The 23,568-nt window shown below is 43.0% G+C and overlaps 1 protein-coding gene across 1 annotated transcript; it reads left to right on the plus strand.

The window, feature by feature from the left end:
* The first annotated feature begins 1,224 nt into the window (after positions 1-1,224).
* Positions 1,225-22,652, plus strand: LOC112221308 (fibroblast growth factor 5-like). Its single transcript, XM_024383471.2, has 3 exons — positions 1,225-1,620; positions 14,602-14,705; positions 21,828-22,652. The coding sequence occupies exons 1-3, from the start codon at positions 1,368-1,370 to the stop codon at positions 22,200-22,202; spliced, it is 732 nt and encodes a 243-aa protein (XP_024239239.2). The 5' UTR covers positions 1,225-1,367; the 3' UTR covers positions 22,203-22,652.
* The last annotated feature ends 916 nt before the right edge of the window (positions 22,653-23,568 follow it).

Consider the following 23,568-nt stretch of genomic DNA (forward strand, 5'->3'; position numbering starts at 1 on the left):
TGCCCTGCAAGTGCGATGTTAAAACTGCGAAACGTCACCTGAGGAACTGTAGGGCTGTAGGGTTGCAGGGCTGTAGGCCTATCTATTTGAAGCCCCACTGCCACTCACATACACACGCAGTTCTTCATCTTTATATTGTCGCACTCAGGTCGCACCGCAAAGTTTGAACTTTCCCACAGCAACTCTCAGATTTCGACATAAGACTGTCAAGGGATCTCTCTCTCTCTCTCTAGTTCCGCTTTTCATTATTGGTGTGCTGTGGGTCTATTAAAACATACCTCCTCGTGCGTAAAACGCCGGGCATGCTGCGTCCTGGCACCGAGGAGTGGAAAATGCGCACTGTCAGTTTCATGCTCTTTTGTTGGCCTCATCGTTGCTGTTTGCAGCGCAGGTCGATATTGAGCAGGGCTGGTGTTTGAGAGAGAACATCCGGATGGATGAGAGAAAGAGCGTCCTTCAGAAGTCCGGCATGCATTAAGCAGTGAGATCATTGTGTTGGTTATAAATATCTCCGTGTGTGCCAGGCAAGCCGAACAACTCCAGCAAGCAGCGACAACACCAACGTAGTCTCAGAGCATTTGGTATTATTCTGTATGTAAATCCGGGACAGTCCTGTTATGTATACATTTGTGGATGTCCATTATCTATTTCGTACAATATGTTATAAATTACAATTCGTACAATACGTTACGAAATTTCAGAATGTACAATTTCCTACAAATTTGCTAAACATATGGCAGATTACAAATAGCAATTTGTTGTGACTAATTTTAGCTAGGTGGCTAATGCTAATGTTAGCTAGCTCTAGGGGTTAGGGTTGTGGATTAAGGGTGTGGTTAAAGGTTTAGGGTTAAATCTAAATGGGTTAAAGTTAGGGTTATGGGAAGGGTTAGCTAACATGCTAAGTAGTTGCAAAGTAGCTAAAAAGTAGCAAAGTTGCTCATTAGCTAAAATTGTCCCTGTAGGATTCGATCACACAACCTTTGGGTTGCTAGACGTTCGTGTAACACTTCGATTCATCCACCCCGAATCAATGACCTTCCATTCAATTTAACCTTATTAAGGTAAAACTTTTTTTGTTGTCTTATGTAACCATACCAAACGTAACATATCATACTAATTTGATTGTCCCGGATTTACATTTACTATGTTACATCTGGTCTATGAGACCAGTCTGACAATATTACAACGCCTCGCTGCACGAGCTCTGCTGGAACTGGATGTGTGCGGTGTGCGCACGGTTCCTCGTGCACTGGCACAGCACACTAGAGAGCCCAAGAACCACAACAACAAAATGCCAGAAGGAGAAGAAGTGGCCTAGCAGAGCCAGAGAACACACAGTTTCCTTTTTTGTTGTTGTTGGAAGAATGAATGTTCCTCTCTCTCTTTTTATCTTCGCTCTGCTGCAGTTGATTTGCGCAGCTGTGGTCGCCGTCTCCGCCGTAGTAATCACTGGATCGGTTAAATACGTCTCCTTGGAGGACCGACTTCTGGAAGAGGGTACTATCAGTGGTTCAGGACGCAGGACTTGCAGGCTGTACTGTCGGGTTGGCATTGGTTTCCATCTCCAGATCCACACTGACGGAAGAGTTAACGGCAGTCATGAACCTAATCAGTTGAGTAAGTTATTATTATTAAACCATTCTGCTATGGCCAGGCCTCTCAAGTGGATATTCATGTTAATGATCCATAAAGTGCGAGTGGATAGAGAGAAGGTCGTGCTGAAATGGAAGACTATTACTGATTACATTGCTAAGGTTTCCAACATGAACGTGTTATACATTATTGCATGAAGTTGTGTCTCTGGACTATAATGTTTAGGCTATTACTATGTATCCTGAAAAAGGTGTCCAATCATATTTCCATTAGCCATTTCAACTTTAATTGTAGTATATTTAAGCAATAAGGCAGGAGGAGGTGTTGTATATGGCCAATATACCACAGCTCAGGGCTGTTTTAGCACGACGCAACGTGGAGTGCCTGGATACAGTCCTTAGCCGTAGTATATTGGCCATATACCACAAAACCCCAGAGATGCCTTAGTGCTACAATAAACTGGTTACCAACGTAATTAGAGCAGTAAAAATAAACGTTTTGTCATACCCGTGGTATACAGTTTGATATACCACGGGCTGTCAGCCAATCAGCATTCAGGGCTTGACCCACCCAGTTTATAATTACTTCTGTATAACCATGACCTGTTTTAGGAATAACAAGTCACTGTGGGAGGATTGTGTTATGTCAAGCTTAAATAAATATACTAAATAATACATACATCATTTATTTATAGGGTTCTGATTCGTAGCATATCTAGCTACACATATAATATATATCTAGCTACACATGTCAGTCACAGTCAGCGATAGTAGCCCTGCCATTCCTACACCTATCCTTAGCCTCGGGTTACCGGTTACCCTCAGGAGCTGTTGACTGGAGTATGGACTGGGCCTGTATTACAGAAAGTGTCCCAGAGAAGTAGTTCTGATCTAGAATCACTTTGACTTTCAGATCACAATGAATGCAATTGTATAAACGGGGGAGACCTGCTCCTAGATCAGCACTCCGACTCCAAAACACTTTGTGGATTACGGGCTCCGGCCATCTGTCTGAAATGCCTTGTATGTGACTCTTTGGGACATTGACAGGTCTGTATTGTGTAACAGGTGTAGCAGAAGAGACCAGGATGTTTTGGATTGGACTTCGGTATGATTGTCATCAGAACAATGCAATGTGCAACATGGTTGGATGGTTGTCATTGGCTCTGTGTGTTACAACGTTGGGGACATACTAGTTTTCTTATTCTAGTTTCCTCAGTCTAAAAATGTTTTGAATTCATATTTTTTATTTCTTTAATAATAATAATAAAAAATTGTTAATGCCAAAAAGTTTATCAAATAATGTTACTCTGGATGATGATGTACTTGATGGACAGACTCTTGTAATTTGATATATTATCAGATATAATAATACGATCTTATAGGCTAACTATTATATACTATTTTACAAGACCATTTCAAAGAGGACAAGTCACCTATAGTAATTCTATAGTAACACTTGTTTAAGATCAAAACAGTGACCCACTCTAATAACAGGAATCTGGAAAAAAAATGTGTCTGTGTGTCTCCAGTCAACAAATCAAAATTGTATCGGTCATATACACATGGTGTGTCTCTAGCCTACACGTAAATCAGGATTTGACCTTCAGTAGACTTCCTCAACCCCAGACATCTACTAACTCTCATTTCCTTTTGTAAATTATTTAAAAGCTGCCCATGAACATACTGTAAATCTTCTCTTTCTCTGTTTTCATTTCATGGTCTGCTTTTAGAGGCCTTTGTAACGGCTTTCTTCGGGTAAAGAGAGTCGGACCAAAATGCAGCGTGGTTAATTCGATACATGTTTAATAGACGAATAAACACGATTAATACAAAAAACAATAAACGTACGTGAAAACCGAAACAGCCTAAACTGGGTATGGTTCTCAATCAGGGACAGCTGTCTTTCGTTGTCTCTCATTGGGAACCATAGCTTTTTACCACAGGGTTTTGGTGGGTAGTTATTTTCTGTTTTGTGTTTCTGCACCTGACAGGACTGTTTCGGTTTTCGTTAATTCTCTGTGTTATTTTTGTTATTCAGTGTTCAGTTGAAATAAGAGTATGAACACTTACCACGCTGCCCTTTGGTCCACACCTTCTTCAACAGACAGTCGTTACAGTATGAACACTTACCACGCTGCCCTTTGGTCCACACCTTCTTCAACACAGAGACAGGAACACAGAGACAGGAACAATCACCCACAAACACACAGTGAAACCCAGGCTACCTAAATATGGTTCCCAATCAGAGACAACGATAATCACCTGACTCTGATTGAGAACCGCCTCAGGCAGCCATAGACTATGCTAGACACCCCACAAAACCCCAAGACAAAAGTGCACCACAAAAACCCATGTCACACCCTGGCCTGACCAAATAAATGAAGACAAACATAATATACTACGACCAAGGCGTGACAGCCTTTGTCATATTACATCGTTGTTTTTAAAATTACGGTCTGGTCATCTGTGAATCTTTTCGGTGGTCATTTTTTAAAATAAAGTCTTAATTTCTCTCCATTTAAACTTAAATAATATAACGTATAATAATGCCCTCATGAGCTTAGCGCAACTATCTTACCCTATCATAACCCCAAAATATAAGGATACATATTTCTGGCCCTGTCCTTCAGCTGTACCAAAACAAGTGGTGGGTGGATACCAGAATGTTTACTGTGTCTGCTGTTCTATCAGAGACAACAGCAAGATGGGGAGTCCGTGACTTGACCACTTGACAACCGAGTCTCATATTATCAAAATTCATTGGATTTGATATTAATTTTGTATTTATTTTTTTACATTTTGAAATGTAGTCTACTCTCATTAACATCAATGCATGATTAACACGTTCTTGAGTATTGTGTTTGTCTCAACTTTGATGGAGGGATACTGAAGCTGGCTAGCAGGCATTCTGATTTCTTTTTCTCCAAGAAAATAGATGGACAATATATTCCAGCTATAGTGTAATTACTGGTACTACAGTGTTATTACTATAGTGTAATTACTGGTACTACAGTGTTATTACTATAGTGTAATTACTGGTACTACAGTGTTATTACTATAGTGTAATTACTGGTACTACAGTGTTATTACTATAGTGTAATTACTGGTACTACAGTGTTATTACTATAGTGTAATTACTGGTACTACAGTGTTATTACTACAGTGTAATTACTGGTAATACAGTGTTATTACTATAGTGTAATTACTGGTACTACATTGTTATTACTATAGTGTAATTACTGGTACTACATTGTTATTACTATAGTGTAATTACTGGTACTACAGTGTTATTACTATAGTGTAATTACTGGTACTACAGTGTTATTACTAGTGTAATTACTGGTACTACAGTGTTATTACTATAGTGTAATTACTGGTACTACAGTGTTATTACTATAGTGTAATTACTGGTACTACAGTGTTATTACTATAGTGTAATTACTGTTACTAAACAGGTATAAGATCAACTTAATGGAAAGTGTTACTGAGATTCGAGTTATGATTACTAAGAGCATGAGGTTGCTGTTTCATCCGTGTTAAAGTGCGGCTGTAGTTACTGAGGTAACGTCAGTGTAGTAAGGTGGCTGTAGTTACTGAGGTAACGTCAGGGTAGTAAGGTGGCTGTAGTTACTGAGGTAACGTCAGTGTAGTAAGGTGGCTGTAGTTACCGAGGTAACGTCAGTGTAGTAAGGTGGCTGTAGTTACTGAGGTAACGTCAGGGTAGCAAGGTGGCTGTAGTTACTGAGGTAACGTCAGGGTAGTAAGGTGGCTGTAGTTACTGAGGTAACGTCAGGGTAGTAAGGTGGCTGTAGTTACCGAGGTAACGTCAGTGTAGAAAGGTGGCTGTAGTTACCGAGGTAATGTCAGTGTAGTAAGGTGGCTGTAGTTACCGAGGTAACGTCAGTGTTAAAACCGGCTGTAGTTACTGAGGTAACGTCAGTGTAGTAAGGTGGCTGTAGTTACTGAGGTAACGTCAGGGTAGTAAGGTGGCTGTAGTTACCGAGGTAACGTCAGTGTAGTAAGGTGGCTGTAGTTACCGAGGTAACGACAGTGTAGTAAGGTGGCTGTAGTTACCAAGGTAACATCAGGGTAGTAAGGCGGCTGTAGTTACTGAGGTAACGTCAGGGTAGTAAGGTGGCTGTAGTTACTGAGGTAACGTCAGTGTAGTAAGGTGGCTGTAGTTACTGAGGTAACGTCAGGGTAGTAAGGTGGCTGTAGTTACTGAGGTAAAGTCAGGGTAGTAAGGTGGCTGTAGATACTGAGGTAACGTCAGTGTAGTAAGGTGGCTGTAGTTACTGAGGTAACGTCAGTGTAGTAAGGTGGCTGTAGTTACTGAGGTAATGTCAGGGTAGTAAGGTGGCTGTAGTTACCGAGGTAACGTCAGGGTAGTAAGGTGGCTGTAGTTACCGAGGTAACGTCAGTGTAGTAAGGTGGCTGTAGTTACCGAGGTAACGTCAGTGTAGTAAGGTGGCTGTAGTTACCGAGGTAACGTCAGGGTAGTAAGGTGGCTGTAGTTACCGAGGTAACGTCAGGGTAGTAAGGTGGCTGTAGTTACCGAGGTAACATAAGGGTAGTAAGGTGGCTGTAGTTACTGAGGTAACGTCAGGGTAGTAAGGTGGCTGTAGTTACTGAGGTAACGTCAGGGTAGTAAGGTGGCTGTAGTTACTGAGGTAACGTCAGTGTAGTAAGGTGGCTGTTGTTACCGAGGTAATGTCAGTGTAGTAAGGTGGCTGTAGTTACCGAGGTAACGTCAGTGTAGTAAGGTGGCTGTTGTTACCGAGGTAATGTCAGTGTAGTAAGGTGGCTGTAGTTACCGAGGTAATGTCAGTGTAGTAAGGTGGCTGTAGTTCCCGAGGTAACGTCAGTGTTAAAACGCGGCTGTAGTTACCGAGGTAACGTCAGGGTAGTAAGGTGGCTGTAGTTACTGAGGTAAAGTCAGGGTAGTAAGGTGGCTGTAGTTACTGAGGTAACGTCAGGGTAGTAAGGTGGCTGTAGTTACCGAGGTAACGTCAGGGTAGTAAGGTGGCTGTAGTTACTGAGGTAACGTCAGGGTAGTAAGGTGGCTGTAGTTACTGAGGTAATTTCAGGGTAGTAAGGTGGCTGTCGTTACTAAGGTAACGTCAGGGTAGTAAGGTAAGCTGTAGTTACCGAGGTAACGTCAGGGTAGTAAGGTGGCTGTAGTTACTGAGGTAACGTCAGGGTAGTAAGGTGGCTGTAGTTACTGAGGTAACGTCAGGGTTGTAAGGTGGCTGTAGTCACTAAGGTAACGTCAGGGTAGTAAGGTGGCTGTAGTTACCGAGGTAACATCAGGGTAGTAAGGTGACTGTAGTTACCGAGGTAACGTCAGGGTAGTAAGGTGGCTGTAGTTACTAAGGTAACGTCAGGGTAGTAAGGTGGCTGTAGTTACTGAGGTAATGTCAGGGTAGTAAGGTGGCTGTAGTTACTGAGGTAACGTCAGGGTAGTAAGGTGGCTGTAGTTACTGAGATAACGTCAGGGTAGTAAGGTGGCTGTAGTTACTGAGGTAACGTCAGGGTAGTAAGGTGGCTGTAGTTACTGAGGTAATTTCAGGGTAGTAAGGTGGCTGTCGTTACTAAGGTAACGTCAGGGTAGTAAGGTAAGCTGTAGTTACCGAGGTAACGTCAGGGTAGTAAGGTGGCTGTAGTTACTGAGGTAACGTCAGTGTAAAAACACGGCTGTAGTTACAGGTAACGTCAGTGTAGTAAGGTGGCTGTAGTTACTGAGGTAACGTCAGTGTAAAAACGCGGCTGTAGTTACCGAGGTAACGTCAGTGTAGTAAGGTGGCTGTAGTTACCGAGGTAATGTCAGTGTAGTAAGGTGGCTGTAGTTACTGAGGTAACGTCAGGGTAGTAAGGTGGCTGTAGTTACTGAGGTAACGTCAGGGTAGTAAGGTGGCTGTAGTTACCAAGGTAACGTCAGGGTAGTAAGGTGGCTGTAGTTACTGAGGTAACGTCAGTGTAGTAAGGTGGCTGTAGTTACTGAGGTAACGTCAGTGTAGTAAGGTGGCTGTAGTTACTGAGGTAACGTCAGTGTAAAAACGCGGCTGTAGTTACCGAGGTAACGTCAGTGTAGTAAGGTGGCTGTAGTTACCGAGGTAACGTCAGTGTAGTAAGGTGGCTGTAGTTACCGAGGTAACGTCAGTGTAGTAAGGTGGCTGTAGTTACTGAGGTAACGTCAGGGTAGTAAGGTGGCTGTAGTTACTGAGGTAACGTCAGGGTAGTAAGGTGGCTGTAGTTACCGAGGTAAAGTCAGGGTAGTAAGGTGGCTGTAGTTACTGAGGTAACGTCAGGGTAGTAAGGTGGCTGTAGTTACTGAGGTAAAGTCAGGGTAGTAAGGTGGCTGTAGTTACTGAGGTAACGTCAGGGTAGTAAGGTGGCTGTAGTTACCGAGGTAACGTCAGGGTAGTAAGGTGGCTGTAGTTACTGAGGTAACGTCAGTGTAAAAACACGGCTGTAGTTACCGAGGTAACGTCAGTGTAGTAAGGTGGCTGTAGTTACTGAGGTAACGTCAGTGTAGTAAGGTGGCTGTAGTTACTGAGGTAACGTCAGGGTAGTAAGGTGGCTGTAGTTACTGAGGTAATGTCAGGGTAGTAAGGTGGCTGTAGTTACTGAGGTAACGTCAGGGTAGTAAGGTGGCTGTAGTTACTGAGGTAATGTCAGGGTAGTAAGGTGACTGTAGTTACTGAGGTAACGTCAGGGTAGTAAGGTGGCTGTAGTTACTGAGGTAATTTCAGGGTAGTAAGGTGGCTGTCGTTACTAAGGTAACGTCAGGGTAGTAAGGTAAGCTGTAGTTACCGAGGTAACGTCAGGGTAGTAAGGTGGCTGTAGTTACTGAGGTAACGTCAGTGTAAAAACACGGCTGTAGTTACCGAGGTAACGTCAGTGTAGTAAGGTGGCTGTAGTTACTGAGGTAACGTCAGTGTAAAAACGCGGCTGTAGTTACAGAGGTAACGTCAGTGTAGTAAGGTGGCTGTAGTTACCGAGGTAATGTCAGTGTAGTAAGGTGGCTGTAGTTACTGAGGTAACGTCAGGGTAGTAAGGTGGCTGTAGTTACTGAGGTAACGTCAGGGTAGTAAGGTAAGCTGTAGTTACCAAGGTAACGTCAGGGTAGTAAGGTGGCTGTAGTTACTGAGGTAACGTCAGTGTAGTAAGGTGGCTGTAGTTACTGAGGTAACGTCAGTGTAGTAAGGTGGCTGTAGTTACTGAGGTAACGTCAGTGTAAAAAGCGCGGCTGTAGTTACCGAGGTAACGTCAGTGTAGTAACGTGGCTGTAGTTACCGAGGTAACGTCAGTGTAGTAAGGTGGCTGTAGTTACCGAGGTAACGTCAGTGTAGTAAGGTGGCTGTAGTTACTGAGGTAACGTCAGGGTAGTAAGGTGGCTGTAGTTACTGAGGTAACGTCAGGGTAGTAAGGTGGCTGTAGTTACCGAGGTAAAGTCAGGGTAGTAAGGTGGCTGTAGTTACTGAGGTAACGTCAGGGTAGTAAGGTGGCTGTAGTTACTGAGGTAAAGTCAGGGTAGTAAGGTGGCTGTAGTTACTGAGGTAACGTCAGGGTAGTAAGGTGGCTGTAGTTACCGAGGTAACGTCAGGGTAGTAAGGTGGCTGTAGTTACTGAGGTAACGTCAGTGTAAAAACACGGCTGTAGTTACCGAGGTAACGTCAGTGTAGTAAGGTGGCTGTAGTTACTGAGGTAACGTCATTGTAGTAAGGTGGCTGTAGTTACTGAGGTAATGTCAGTGTAAAAACGCGGCTGTAGTTACCGAGGTAACGTCAGTGTAGTAAGGTGGCTGTAGTTACCGAGGTAACGTCAGTGTAGTAAGGTGGCTGTAGTTACCGAGGTAACGTCAGTGTAGTAAGGTGGCTGTAGTTACTGAGGTAACGTCAGGGTAGTAAGGTGGCTGTAGTTACTGAGGTAACGTCAGGGTAGTAAGGTGGCTGTAGTTACCGAGGTAAAGTCAGGGTAGTAAAGTGGCTGTAGTTACTGAGGTAACGTCAGGGTAGTAAGGTGGCTGTAGTTACTGAGGTAAAGTCAGGGTAGTAAGGTGGCTGTAGTTACTGAGGTAACGTCAGGGTAGTAAGGTGGCTGTAGTTACCGAGGTAACGTCAGGGTAGTAAGGTGGCTGTAGTTACTGAGGTAACGTCAGTGTAAAAACACGGCTGTAGTTACCGAGGTAACGTCAGTGTAGTAAGGTGGCTGTAGTTACCGAGGTAATGTCAGTGTAAAAACACAGCTGTAGTTACCAAGGTAACGTCAGTGTAGTAAGGTGGCTGTAGTTACTGAGGTAACGTCAGTGTAAAAACGCGGCTGTAGTTACCGAGGTAACGTCAGTGTAGTAATGTGGCTGTAGTTACCGAGGTAATGTCAGTGTAGTAAGGTGGCTGTAGTTACTGAGGTAACGTCAGTGTAGTAAGGTGGCTGTAGTTACTGAGGTAACGTCAGGGTAGTAAGGTAAGCTGTAGTTACCGAGGTAACGTCAGGGTAGTAAGATGGCTGTAGTTACTGAGGTAACGTCAGTGTAAAAACACGGCTGTAGTTACCGAGGTAACGTCAGTGTAGTAAGGTGGCTGTAGTTACTGAGGTAACGTCATTGTAGTAAGGTGGCTGTAGTTACTGAGGTAATGTCAGTGTAAAAACGCGGCTGTAGTTACTGTAGTGTAGTAAGGTGGCTGTAGTTACCGAGGTAACGTCAGTGTAGTAAGGTGGCTGTAGTTACCGAGGTAACGTCAGTGTAGTAAGGTGGCTGTAGTTACTGAGGTAACGTCAGTGTAGTAAGGTGGCTGTAGTTACTGAGGTAATGTCAGGGTAGTAAGGTGGCTGTAGTTACCAAGGTAACGTCAGGGTAGTAAGGTGGCTGTCGTTACCGAGGTAACGTCAGGGTAGTAACGTGGCTGTAGTTACTGAGGTAACGTCAGGATAGTAAGGTGGCTGTAGTTACTGAGGTAACGTCAGGGTAGTAAGGTGGCTGTAGTTACCGAGGTAACATCAGGGTAGTAAGGTGACTGTAGTTACCGAGGTAACGTCAGGGTAGTAAGGTGGCTGTAGTTACCGAGGTAACGTCAGGGTAGTAAGGTGGCTGTAGTTACCGAGGTAACATCAGTGTAGTAAGGTGGCTGTAGTTACCGAGGTAACGTCAGTGTTAAAACGCGGCTGTAGTTACTGCAGTCACAGCATTGTTGTTTAGAGAATTTAATTAATTGCTTTGTAATTGTAATATAATGGAATGTGAACTTGCGTTTCTTTGATGGCTGCTGCCAACTGGCTGCCGCTCTGTTAAAGAAACAAGGACATCCATCAGTTCCTGCAATGTTTTTTCAGATATAAAAGAGAGAGAAATAGAGAAAGAGAGGAAGAAACAGAGAGTCAGAGAGAGTGAGAGAGAGAGAGAGAGAGAGAGAGAGAGAGAGAAAGAGAGACAGAAAGAGAGAGCTCATCCCTCGGCAGTAGTACTGTAGAGTACACTTTGTCGGCGACCTCAACCCAGAGTCTCTCAGAGTGTTCACAGTAAGCCAACTAACACCCCTCTCAGACCACAGCAAAATCACAATCTACTTGAACAATGCTCAACCATGAAGTATCAAAGCCGAACAAACTGCGTGTTATTAAGAAATACTATAGATTTAAGGAGGTGGTGGAGAAACCTACCCAAAAAAACTATTGACCAACAACAAATTAAATTCCTCCTACATAAATTCCTGTTTTCTTGCAATAGTTAAGGTTTAAACTTAGCAGTACGAAGCCTGAACAATATATTTGACCTATCAGCTAACATACTAAATTTAAAAAAAAAATCTATCAGAAAACCTAAGAAAACTAAAAACAGTGAGAAATGTTTTGATGAACAATGCAAAAAAAAAACACAAGAAAGAAATTAAGAAAACCTATCCAGACTTAAAACACAGAGACCAAGAAAACGAGAACCGTTGTCTTCACTATGGCGAAACACAAAAAAACGGTACAGAAATGCACTAAACAAAAGAGAAGGAACAACACATCAGAAAACAGCTCAATGTGATTGAAGAAGCCATAGAATCAACCACTTCTGGGAAAATGATTGTTACAATATTTTACTGTCTTACTATTTTTATTCCTTGACTTTATTTTATTTTTGAAAAACAATATATATATATATTTTCATACTTACTTTAAAAAAATAAAATCTGCATTGTTGGTTAAAGGGCTTGTAATTTGATTTAATTTGAACACTAAACAAACACAAAGAGATATCTATTTAACACGGAGATGTATAGGTAAACCACTTCTCCAACGTTTTTGGCAATATAACAAAAGAACCCAGAGCAAACACATATACTGTATCAATTGCAAAATTTATAATGAACTATTAAAGACTATTAAAGACTACCAGAACCCACTGGATTCTCCAATTATATTGGATGAAATTAAAATTTAAAAATCCAATCCTAAAAGGCCTGTGGTGTTGATGGTATACTAGATAAAATGATAAAACGTAGAGACCAAATATGTAAATGTTCTATTCTTAAACTCTTCAACATTATCCTCCGCTCTGGCATCTTCGCCAATATTTATATTCTTAAACTCAGCAACATTATCCTCCGCTCTGGCATCTTCGCCAATATTTATATTCTTAAACTCAGCAACATTATCCTCCGCTCTGGCATCTTCGCCAATATTTATATTCTTAAACTCTTCAACATTATCCTCCGCTCTGGCATCTTCTTAAACTCTTCAACATTATCCTCCGCCTGGCAATATTTATATTCTTAAACTCAGCAACATTATCCTCCGCTCTGGCATCTTCGCCAATATTTATATTCTTGAACTCTTCAACATTATCCTCCGCTCTGGCATCTTCGCCAATATTTATATTCTTTAACTCTTCAACATTATCCTCAGCTCTGGCATCTTCGCCAATATTTATATTCTTAAACTCAGCAACATTATCCTCCGCTCTGGCATCTTCGCCAATATTTATATTCTTAAACTCTTCAACATTATCCTCCGCTCTGGCATCTTCACCAATATTTATATTCTTAAACTCAGCAACATTATCCTCTGCTCTGGCATCTTCAGCCAATATTTATATTCTTAAACTCAGCAACATTATCCTCCGCTCTGGCATCTTAAACTCAGCCAATATTTATATTCTTAAACTCAGCAACATTATCCTCCGCTCTGGCATCTTCGCCAATATTTATATTCTTAAACTCAGCAACATTATCCTCCGCTCTGGCATCTTCTATTTATATTCTTAAACTCAGCAACATTATATTTATATTTATTAAACTCAGCAACATTATCCTCCGCTCTGGCATCTTCGCCAATATTTATATTCTTAAACTCAGCAACATTATCCTCCGCTCTGGCATCTTCGCCAATATTTATATTCTTAAACTCAGCAACATTATCCTCCGCTCTGGCATCTTCGCCAATATTTATATTCTTAAACTCAGCAACATTATCCTCCGCTCTGGCATCTTCGCCAATATTTATATTCTTTAACTCTTCAACATTATCCTCAGCTCTGGCATCTTCGCCAATATTTATATTCTTAAACTCAGCAACATTATCCTCCGCTCTGGCATCTTCGCCAATATTTATATTCTTAAACTCTTCAACATTATCCTCCGCTCTGGCATCTTCACCAATATTTATATTCTTAAACTCTTCAACATTATCCTCCGCTCTGGCATCTTCGCCAACATTTTGAACCAAAGTTTGTTCATCCCAACCCACAAAAGTGGAGACAAAGTTGACCCCAATAATTACAGCGTCAACAGTAACCTCGGAAAAGTCCTCTACATTATCATCAAAAGAGGACTCCCAACACGTCCTTAGTAAAAACAATGTCCTGAGCAAATGTCAAAATTGGCTTCATACCAAAATATCATACGACAGACCACGTATACACCCTGCACACCCTTATTGACAAACAAACAAACAAATAAACAAAAACAAAGTCTTCTCATGTTTTGTTAGCTTTTGACTCACTTTAGAATGAGGATCTGCTATACAAATCGATGGAAAGCAATGTTGGGGGGGGGGATTATTTACCTCATGGCCGTGGGGTGAGACAGGGATTCAAGCTTGAGACCCACCCTCGTCAAAACATACACAGTGTTCAAAACATTAGGAACACCTGCTCTTTCCATGACACAGACTGACCAGGTGAAAGCTATGATCCCTTATTGATGTTACCTGTTAAATCCACTTCAAATCAGTGAAGATAGATGAAGGGGAGGAGATGGGTTAAAGAAGGATTTTTAAGCCTTGAGACAGGGATTGTGTGTATGTGTGCCATTCAGAGGGTGAACGGGCAAGACAAAAGATTGAAGTGCCTTTGAACGGGATATGGTAGTAGGTGCCAGGCCGCACCGGTTTGTGTCAAGAACTGCAACGCTGCTGGGTTCTTCATGCTCTACAGTTTCCTGTGTGTATCAAGAATGATCCACCACCCAAAGGACATCCAGACAACTTGACACAACTGTGGGAAGCATTGGAGTCAACATCAGCCAGCATCCCTGTGGAATGCTTTCAACACAGGATCGCTGTGGAACGCGTTTGGACACCTTGTAGACTCCATGCCCCGACGAATTGAGGCTGTTCTGGCGGCAACAGGGGGGTGCAACTCAATAGTATCAAGGTGTTCCTAATGTTTTGTACACTCAATGAATTGGCTAGGCACTAGAACAGTCTGCATCTTTATGATGTAATGTTTACTGTACATTTATTAAAAATGTATTTTTTGTTGATGTCATTTTTTTGTCTCTTCTCACTTTTGTTTATTGTTTATTTCCCTTGCTTTATCAATGTAAACATATGTTTCCCAAATAGCCCCTTTCAATTGAATTGAGAGAGAGAGAGAAACCAGAGAGAGAAAGAGACAGTGAAAGAAATAGAGAAAAAGAGAGACACAGAAAGAAAGAAACAAAGAGAATAACCCTAGAAAATCCTAGAAATAGTATATACTGATGTATTGTCGTGATGATGTGTCTGATTCTGTTCTCAGGTGTCCTGGAGCTCTTTGCGGTTTCTCAGGGGGTCATCGGTATCCGAGGAGTCTACAGCAACAGATTTTTAGCCATGAACAAGAGAGGAAGGCTACATGCTATCGTAAGTATCCTATTTATTACATAGTGCACAACTTTTGCCCAGGACCCATAGGGTGCCATTTTGGGTGCCATTTTGAGAAGAGACTCGTAGAAACTCCATTGTTTCTTGTCCTGAAATGAATTTGGCCTGAACACTAAAAGAGATGAAAGCCATAGTTTGGCCTCAGATCTGTTTGTTCTGTGTTGCCACAATGGGACCAGGCTTGAAAGTCATGGCACTGACAACAAATGTGAACCATCTTGAGAATTGCAGATTTATTTTCTTTTTAATTAAACTCTGAATGACTTTAAATCTCTACCCAGCAGTCAGTCAGCTAGCCAGCCAGGCGGGCAGCCAGCCAGCCAGCCAGGCGGGCAGCTACACTGCTCCAGCCAGCCAGTAAGCAAGCAAGCAAATTTCTACTTTGTAAGTAGGCCTGCCAAACAGCCAGCCAGACACCCAAGCAGAAAGCCACACTGCTACTTTGTAAGCAGGCCAGACAAATAGCCAGCTAGACAGCCAGCCACCCAGGCAGAAAGCCACACTGCTACTTTGTAAGTAGGCCAGCCAAGCAGCCAGCCTGCCAGCCACCCAGGCAGAAAGCCACACTGCTACTTTGTAAGCAGGCCAGCCAAGCAGCCAGCCAGCCAGCCACCCGGGCAGAAAGCCACACTGCTACTTTGTAAGCAGGCCAGCCAAGCAGCCAGCCAGCCAGCCACCCAGGCAGAAAGCCACACTGCTACTTTGTAAGCAGGCCTGCCAGTCATCTAGCTCTGCTGATAGTCATCTGTAGGGAGCCTGGCCTGACCGGGTAGATAGCCTCACTGTTAGCATGTGTTAATGGGCAGTCCAGATAGTCCGGTCTAGGAAGGCTGATCATATATATAGATAGACAGCGAGAGAGAGAGCGAGAGAGAGTGAGAGAGAGAGAGAGACAGAGACAAAGCATGTGAATGAGACAGAGAACAAGAGAAAGAGTGAGGGAACGAGACAGAGAGCAAAATAGTGAGTGAACGAGATAGAGAGAAAGAGTGAGTGACCGAGATAGAGAGAAAGAGTGAGTGAACGAGACAGAGAGAAAGAGACAGCGACAGAGACAGACAGGCAGACAGAGCGAGCGCGTGAAAAAAAAGACAGAGAGAGAGAGACAAAGCGTGTGAATGAGACAGACAGAGACAGCGAGAGAGCGAGACAAAGACAGAGAGAGACAGAGAGAAACAGAGAGAGACAGAGAGAGAGAGAAACTGAGAGAGACAGAGAAAGAGAGAGAGAGAAACAAAGCGTGTGAATGAGACATACAGAGAGAGCAAGAGATAGGTAGAGCAAGAGAGGGAGAGAGAGAGAGAAACAAAGGGATACATGTGAAGTAGAGTCCTATAAGCCTCTGCAGACACAGTGGACAATTATAGTCCAACTGTATAGGATCCATCAGTGTAGAATTAGCCTAGATTCTCCTCGCTCGCCACACACACACACACACACACACACACACACACACACACACACACACACACACACACACACACACACACACACACACACAGACACATCAATACTAATTCTCCGCTGATGGATCCTATACAGCTGGATTAACAGTAATTGTCCCCTGTGTCTGCTGCGTTTTATAGGATACTTCACCACAGACAGACGAGTCCTCTGTGTCTGCTCCGGTTTATAGGACTCTACTTCACCACAGACAGACGAGCCCCGACCAGACAGACGAGCCCCCGACCAGACAGAGGAACCCCCGACCTGACAGACGAACCCCCGACCAGACAGACGAACCCCGACCAGACAGACGAGCCCCCGACCAGACAGACGAGCCCCCCGACCAGATAGACGAGCCCCCGACCAGATAGACGAGTCCCCTGACCAGATAGACGAGCCCCCGACCACAGACAGACGAGTCCCCCGACCAGACAGATGAACCCCCAACCAGACAGACGAGCCCCCCGACGAGACAGACGAGTCCCCCGACCAGACAGATGAGCCCCCGACCACAGACAGACGAGTCCCCGACCTGACAGATGAGCCCCCGACCACAGACAGACGAGTCCCCGACCTGACAGACAAGCCCCCGACCACAGACCGAGTTCCCGACCAGACAGACGAGTTCCCGACCAGACAGACGAGCCTCCCGACCAGACAGAAGAGCCCCCGACCACAGACAGAAGAGCCCCCGACCAGACAGAAGAGCCCCCGACCAGACAGACGAGCCTCCCGACCAGACAGACGAGCCCTCAGACCACAGACAGATGAGCCCCCGACAAGACAGACAGATGAGCCCCCGACCAGACAGACGAGCCTCCCGACCAGACAGATGAGCCTTCAGACCAGACGGACGAGCCCCCGGCCACAGACAGACGAGTCCCTCGACCAGACAGACAAGCCCCCAGACCAGACAGACGAGCCCCCAGACCAAACAGACAAGAACCCCGACCATAGACAGATGAGCCCCCTGACCAGACAGACAGAACCCCGACCACAGACAGACCCCCCAGACCAGACAGACGAGAACCCCCTGACCACAGACAGACGAGCCCCCAGACCAGACAGACGAGAACCACGACCACAGACAGACGAGCCCCCAGACCAGACAGATGAACCCCCCGACCAGACAGACGAGCCCCCAGACCACAGCACAGTGTGTCTCGTCTGTCTGAGGTCTGGGGGTTCGTGTTCCACACACTGTCTTTATGCTGTAATCAGTCTGTCATATTTAATATTCAGATGTTTTCACAGTGGCAGTTTATTGTCTGGAGTAATGGGCAAGTAGACAGATGTGTATTAAACTGTTTTATCTACCCAGCCAGCCACGACAAACAACATCTCTTCTAAGGTCAAAGGGTCACCTGGATTTATTGAGCAACCGATGGAGGGAGGGAGGGAGTGATGGTGGGGAGGGAGAGAAAGAGAGAATTAAATAAGTCCTAGTAAACATTATACATTGTTTACTGATCTATCTTGGTACTGAAGAGTTGGTGAGGAGGTAGAGATCATAAATCTAGCTATAACACCCTGGAGCTCTGTCTAACCATACAGGTTATTATATCTAGTGTGAGCTCTGTCTAACCATACCATGCAGGTTATTATATCTGGTGGAAGCTCTGTCTAACCATACAGGTTATTATATCTGGTGGGAGCTCTGTCTAACCATAACATACCATACAGGTTATTATATCTGGTGGGAGCTCTGTCTAACCATACCATACAGGTTATTATATCTAGTGGGAGCTCTGTCTAACCATACAGGTTATTATATCTGGTGGGAGCTCTGTCTAACCATACAGGTTATTATATCTGGTGGGAGCTCTGTCTAACCATACAGGTTATTATATCTAGTGGGAGCTCTGTCTACCCATACAGGTTATTATATCTAGTGGGAGCTCTGTCTAACCATACAGGTTATTATATCTAGTGGGAGCTCTGTCTAACCATACAGGTTATTATATCTGGTGGGAGCTCTGTCTAACCATACAGGTTATTATATCTAGTGGGAGCTCTGTCTAACCATACAGGTTATTATATCTGGTGGGAGCTCTGTCTAACCATACAGGTTATTATATCTGGTGGGAGCTCTGTCTAACCATACAGGTTATTATATCTGGTGGGAGCTCTGTCTAACCATACAGGTTATTATATCTAGTGGGAGCTCTGTCTAACCATACAGGTTATTATATCTAGTGGGAGCTCTGTCTAACCATACAGGTTATTATATCTAGTGGGAGCTCTGTCTAACCATACAGGTTATTATATCTGGTGGGAGCTCTGTCTAACCATACCATGCAGGTTATTATATCTAGTGGAAGCTCTGTCTAACCATACAGGTTATTATATCTGGTGGGAGCTCTGTCTAACCATACCATGCAGGTTATTATATCTGGTGGGAGCTCTGTCTAACCATACCATACAGGTTATTATATCTAGTGGGAACTCTGTCTAACCATACCATACAGGTTATTATATCTAGTGGGAGCTCTGTCTAACCATACAGGTTATTATATCTGGTGGGAGCTCTGTCTAACCATACCATACAGGTTATTATATCTGCTGGGAGCTCTGTCTAACCATACAGGTTATTATATCTAGTGGGAGCTCTGTCTAACCATACAGGTTATTATATCTGGTGGGAGCTCTGTCTAACCATACAGGTTATTATATCTAGTGGGAGCTCTGTCTAACCATACAGGTTATTATATCTAGTGGGAGCTCTGTCTAACCATACAGGTTATTATATCTGGTGGGAGCTCTGTCTAACCATACCATGCAGGTTATTATATCTGGTGGAAGCTCTGTCTAACCATACAGGTTATTATATCTGGTGGGAGCTCTGTCTAACCATACCATACAGGTTATTATATCTGGTGGGAGCTCTGTCTAACCATACAGGTTATTATATCTGGTGGGAGCTCTGTCTAACCATACAGGTTATTATATCTGGTGGGAGCTCTGTCTAACCATACCATGCAGGTTATTATATCTGCTGGGAGCTCTGTCTAACCATACCATGCAGGTTATTATATCTAGTGGGAGCTCTGTCTAACCATACAGGTTATTATATCTAGTGGGAGCTCTGTCTAACCATACAGGTTATTATATCTAGTGGGAGCTCTGTCTAACCATACAGGTTATTATATCTAGTGGGAGCTCTGTCTAACCATACAGGTTATTATATCTAGTGGGAGCTCTGTCTAACCATACAGGTTATTATATCTGGTGGGAGCTCTGTCTAACCATACCATGCAGGTTATTATATCTGGTGGGAGCTCTGTCTAACCATACAGGTTATTATATCTGGTGGGAGCTCTGTCTAACCATACAGGTTATTATATCTGGTGGGAGCTCTGTCTAACCATACCATGCAGGTTATTATATCTAGTGGGAGCTCTGTCTAACCATACAGGTTATTATATCTAGTGGGAGCTCTGTCTAACCATACAGGTTATTATATCTAGTGGGAGCTCTGTCTAACCATACAGGTTATTATATCTGGTGGGAGCTCTGTCTAACCATACAGGTTATTATATCTGGTGGGAGCTCTGTCTAACCATACCATACAGGTTATTATATCTGGTGGGAGCTCTGTCTAACCATACCATACAGGTTATTATATCTAGTGGGAGCTCTGTCTAACCATACCATACAGGTTATTATATCTGGTGGGAGCTCTGTCTAACCATACAGGTTATTATATCTAGTGGGAGCTCTGTCTAACCATACAGGTTATTATATCTAGTGGGAGCTCTGTCTAACCATACAGGTTATTATATCTAGTGGGAGCTCTGTCTAACCATACAGGTTATTATATCTGGTGGGAGCTCTGTCTAACCATACAGGTTATTATATCTGGTGGGAGCTCTGTCTAACCATACAGGTTATTATATCTGGTGGGAGCTCTGTCTAACCATACAGGTTATTATATCTGGTGGGAGCTCTGTCTAACCATACAGGTTATTATATCTAGTGGGAGCTCTGTCTAACCATACAGGTTATTATATCTAGGTTATTATATCTAGTGGAGCTTTGTCTAACCATACAGGTTATTATATCTGGTGGGAGCTCTGTCTAACCATACCATGCAGGTTATTATATCTAGTGGGAGCTCTGTCTAACCATACAGGTTATTATATCTGGTGGGAGCTCTGTCTAACCATACAGGTTATTATATCTGGTGGGAGCTCTGTCTAACCATACCATACAGGTTATTATATCTAGTGGGAGCTCTGTCTAACCATACCATACAGGTTATTATATCTAGTGGGAGCTCTGTCTAACCATACAGGTTATTATATCTGGTGGGAGCTCTGTCTAACCATACCATACAGGTTATTATATCTGGTGGGAGCTCTGTCTAACCATACAGGTTATTATATCTGGTGGGAGCTCTGTCTAACCATACAGGTTATTATATCTGGTGGGAGCTCTGTCTAACCATACAGGTTATTATATCTAGTGGGAGCTCTGTCTAACCATACAGGTTATTATATCTAGTGGGAGCTCTGTCTAACCATACAGGTTATTATATCTGGTGGGAGCTCTGTCTAACCATACCATGCAGGTTATTATATCTGGTGTGAGCTCTGTCTAACCATACAGGTTATTATATCTGGTGGGAGCTCTGGTTATTATACCATACCATACAGGTTATTATATCTAGTGGGAGCTCTGTCTAACCATACAGGTTATTATATCTAGTGGGAGCTCTGTCTAACCATACAGGTTATTATATCTAGTGGGAGCTCTGTCTAACCATACAGGTTATTATATCTGGTGGGAGCTCTGTCTAACCATACCATGCAGGTTATTATATCTAGTGGGAGCTCTGTCTAACCATACAGGTTATTATATCTAGTGGGAGCTCTGTCTAACCATACAGGTTATTATATCTAGTGGGAGCTCTGTCTAACCATACAGGTTATTATATCTGGTGGGAGCTCTGTCTAACCATACCATGCAGATTATTATATCTAGTGGGAGCTCTGTCTAACCATACAGGTTATTATATCTAGTGGGAGCTCTGTCTAACCATGCAGGTTATTATATGTAGTGGGAGCTCTGTCTAACCATACAGGTTATTATATCTAGTGGGAGCTCTGTCTAACCATACAGGTTATTATATCTGGTGGGAGCTCTGTCTAACCATACAGGTTATTATATCTGGTGGGAGCTCTGTCTAACCATACAGGTTATTATATCTGGTGGGAGCTCTGTCTAACCATGCAGGTTATTATATCTGCTGGGAGCTCTGTCTAACCATACCATGCAGGTTATTATATCTGGTGGGAGCTCTGTCTAACCATACAGGTTATTATATCTGGTGGGAGCTCTGTCTAACCATGCAGGTTATTATATCTGCTGGGAGCTCTGTCTAACTATACCATGCAGGTTATTATATCTGCTGGGAGCTCTGTCTAACCATACCATGCAGGTTATTATATCTAGTGGGAGCTCTGTCTAACCATACATTCATTTTGTGTAACATTTGTGTAACCGTTGTGTAATCGTTGTGTAATCGTTGTGTAACCGTTGTGTAATCGTTGTGTAATCGTTGTGTAACCGTTGTGTAACCGCTGTGTAATCGTTGTGTAATCGTTGTGTTACCGTTTAGATCTCTGTAACATTATAGTTGTTTGTGTTTTCCAGGAGCGATTCACGGACGACTGTAGGTTCTGGGAGCGTTTCCAGGAGAGCAGTTACAACACGTACGCCTCAGTGTTGCACCGGAACCACCGGACGGGACGTGACTGGTACGTGGCCCTGAACAAGAGAGGAAAATCTAAGATGGGCTCCAGCCCCAGGGTCAAATCCCAGCACGTTTCCACGCACTTCCTCCCCAGGCTCAATGTGCACAACCTGCAGAGCGTTCGTGGTTTCACCATCACCGACAGGAGCAAAGAGAGGAGGAAAAACCAGCCGCCACTGATCCAACCGCCCTCACAACCATACAGGGATGTTAATGCAGAGACAGGGAAGAGGGTGCAGACTCTCAAGTACTGGCCCAAGTTTCGGTTTGGATAGACTACGAAGTGATGAGGGAGGAAGTAATACAAACTGTATGTGCGTTATATGGATTGACAGGATGGATCACTGGCCAACATAAACATGGACATGACACCTGTTGCCCTCAACAACAACAACAAAAATCACTGAACTGTTACCTTCCGTTATTTCAAATCATTCCAGATGTCATAAAATTGTGATTTAAAAACCAAAGGGCTGTAACATGCAGTCATTAAGCTTTGTGATTGTACAGCTATGATGGTTACAATGGTTGTATGGTTACAACTGCTTCCGAAGGTGGTCCCCTTCGGGCCAATTAAAAACACAACGTGCGTAAACTACTTCATATATAGTTAGAACCACAACGTGTGATAACTACTTCATATATAGTTAGAACCACAATGTGTGATAACTAGTTCATATATAGTTAGAACCACAACGTGCGATAACTAGTTCATATATAGTTAGAACCACAATATGCGATAACTAGTTCATATATAGTTAGAACCACAACGTGTGATAACTAGTTCATATATAGTTAGAACCACAGCGTGCGATAACTAGTTCATATATAGTTAGAACCACAATATGCGATAACTAGTTCATATATAGTTAGAACCACTTCATCTATAGTTAGAACCACAACATGCGATAACTAGTTCATATATAGTTAGAACCACAATATGCGATAACTAGTTCATATATAGTTAGAACCACAACATGCGATAACTAGTTCATATATAGTTAGAACCACAATATGCGATAACTAGTTCATATATAGTTAGAACCACAGTATGTGATAACTAGTTCATATATAGTTAGAACCACAACATGCGATAACTAGTTCATATATAGTTAGAACCACAATATGCGATAACTAGTTCATATATAGTTAGAACCACAACATGCGATAACTAGTTCATATATAGTTAGAACCACAATATGCGATAACTAGTTCATATATAGTTAGAACCACAACATGCGATAACTAGTTCATATATAGTTAGAACCACAACGTGCGATAACTAGTTCATATATAGTTAGAACCACAACATGCGATAACTAGTTCATATATAGTTAGAACCACAACATGTGATAACTACTTCATATATAGTTAGAACCACAACATGCGATAACTAGTTCATATATAGTTAGAACCACAATATGCGATAACTAGTTCATATATAGTTAGAACCACAATATGCGATAACTAGTTCATATATAGTTAGAACCACAACATGCGATAACTAGTTCATATATAGTTAGAACCACAACGTGAGTTACATTACAATATCAAAAGACACCTGCTCATTGAACATCTCATTCCAAAATCATGGGCATTAATATGGAGTTGGTCCCCCCCTTTGCTGCTATAACAGCCTCC

The sequence above is a fragment of the Oncorhynchus tshawytscha genome, linkage group LG04 (genome assembly GCF_018296145.1).
Source record: "Oncorhynchus tshawytscha isolate Ot180627B linkage group LG04, Otsh_v2.0, whole genome shotgun sequence".
NCBI lineage: Eukaryota > Metazoa > Chordata > Actinopteri > Salmoniformes > Salmonidae > Oncorhynchus > Oncorhynchus tshawytscha.

Excerpts from the sequence above, each read along its gene's own strand:
- LOC112221308 (XM_024383471.2), top strand. The coding sequence starts at position 1,368 with ATGAATGTTCCTCTCTCTCTTTTTATCTTCGCTCTGCTGCAGTTGATT. Across the intron at positions 1,621-14,601 it reads TCATGAACCTAATCAGTTGA|GTGTCCTGGAGCTCTTTGCG; the intron begins GTAAGTTATTAT and ends TTCTGTTCTCAG. Across the intron at positions 14,706-21,827 it reads GAGGAAGGCTACATGCTATC|GAGCGATTCACGGACGACTG; the intron begins GTAAGTATCCTA and ends TGTGTTTTCCAG.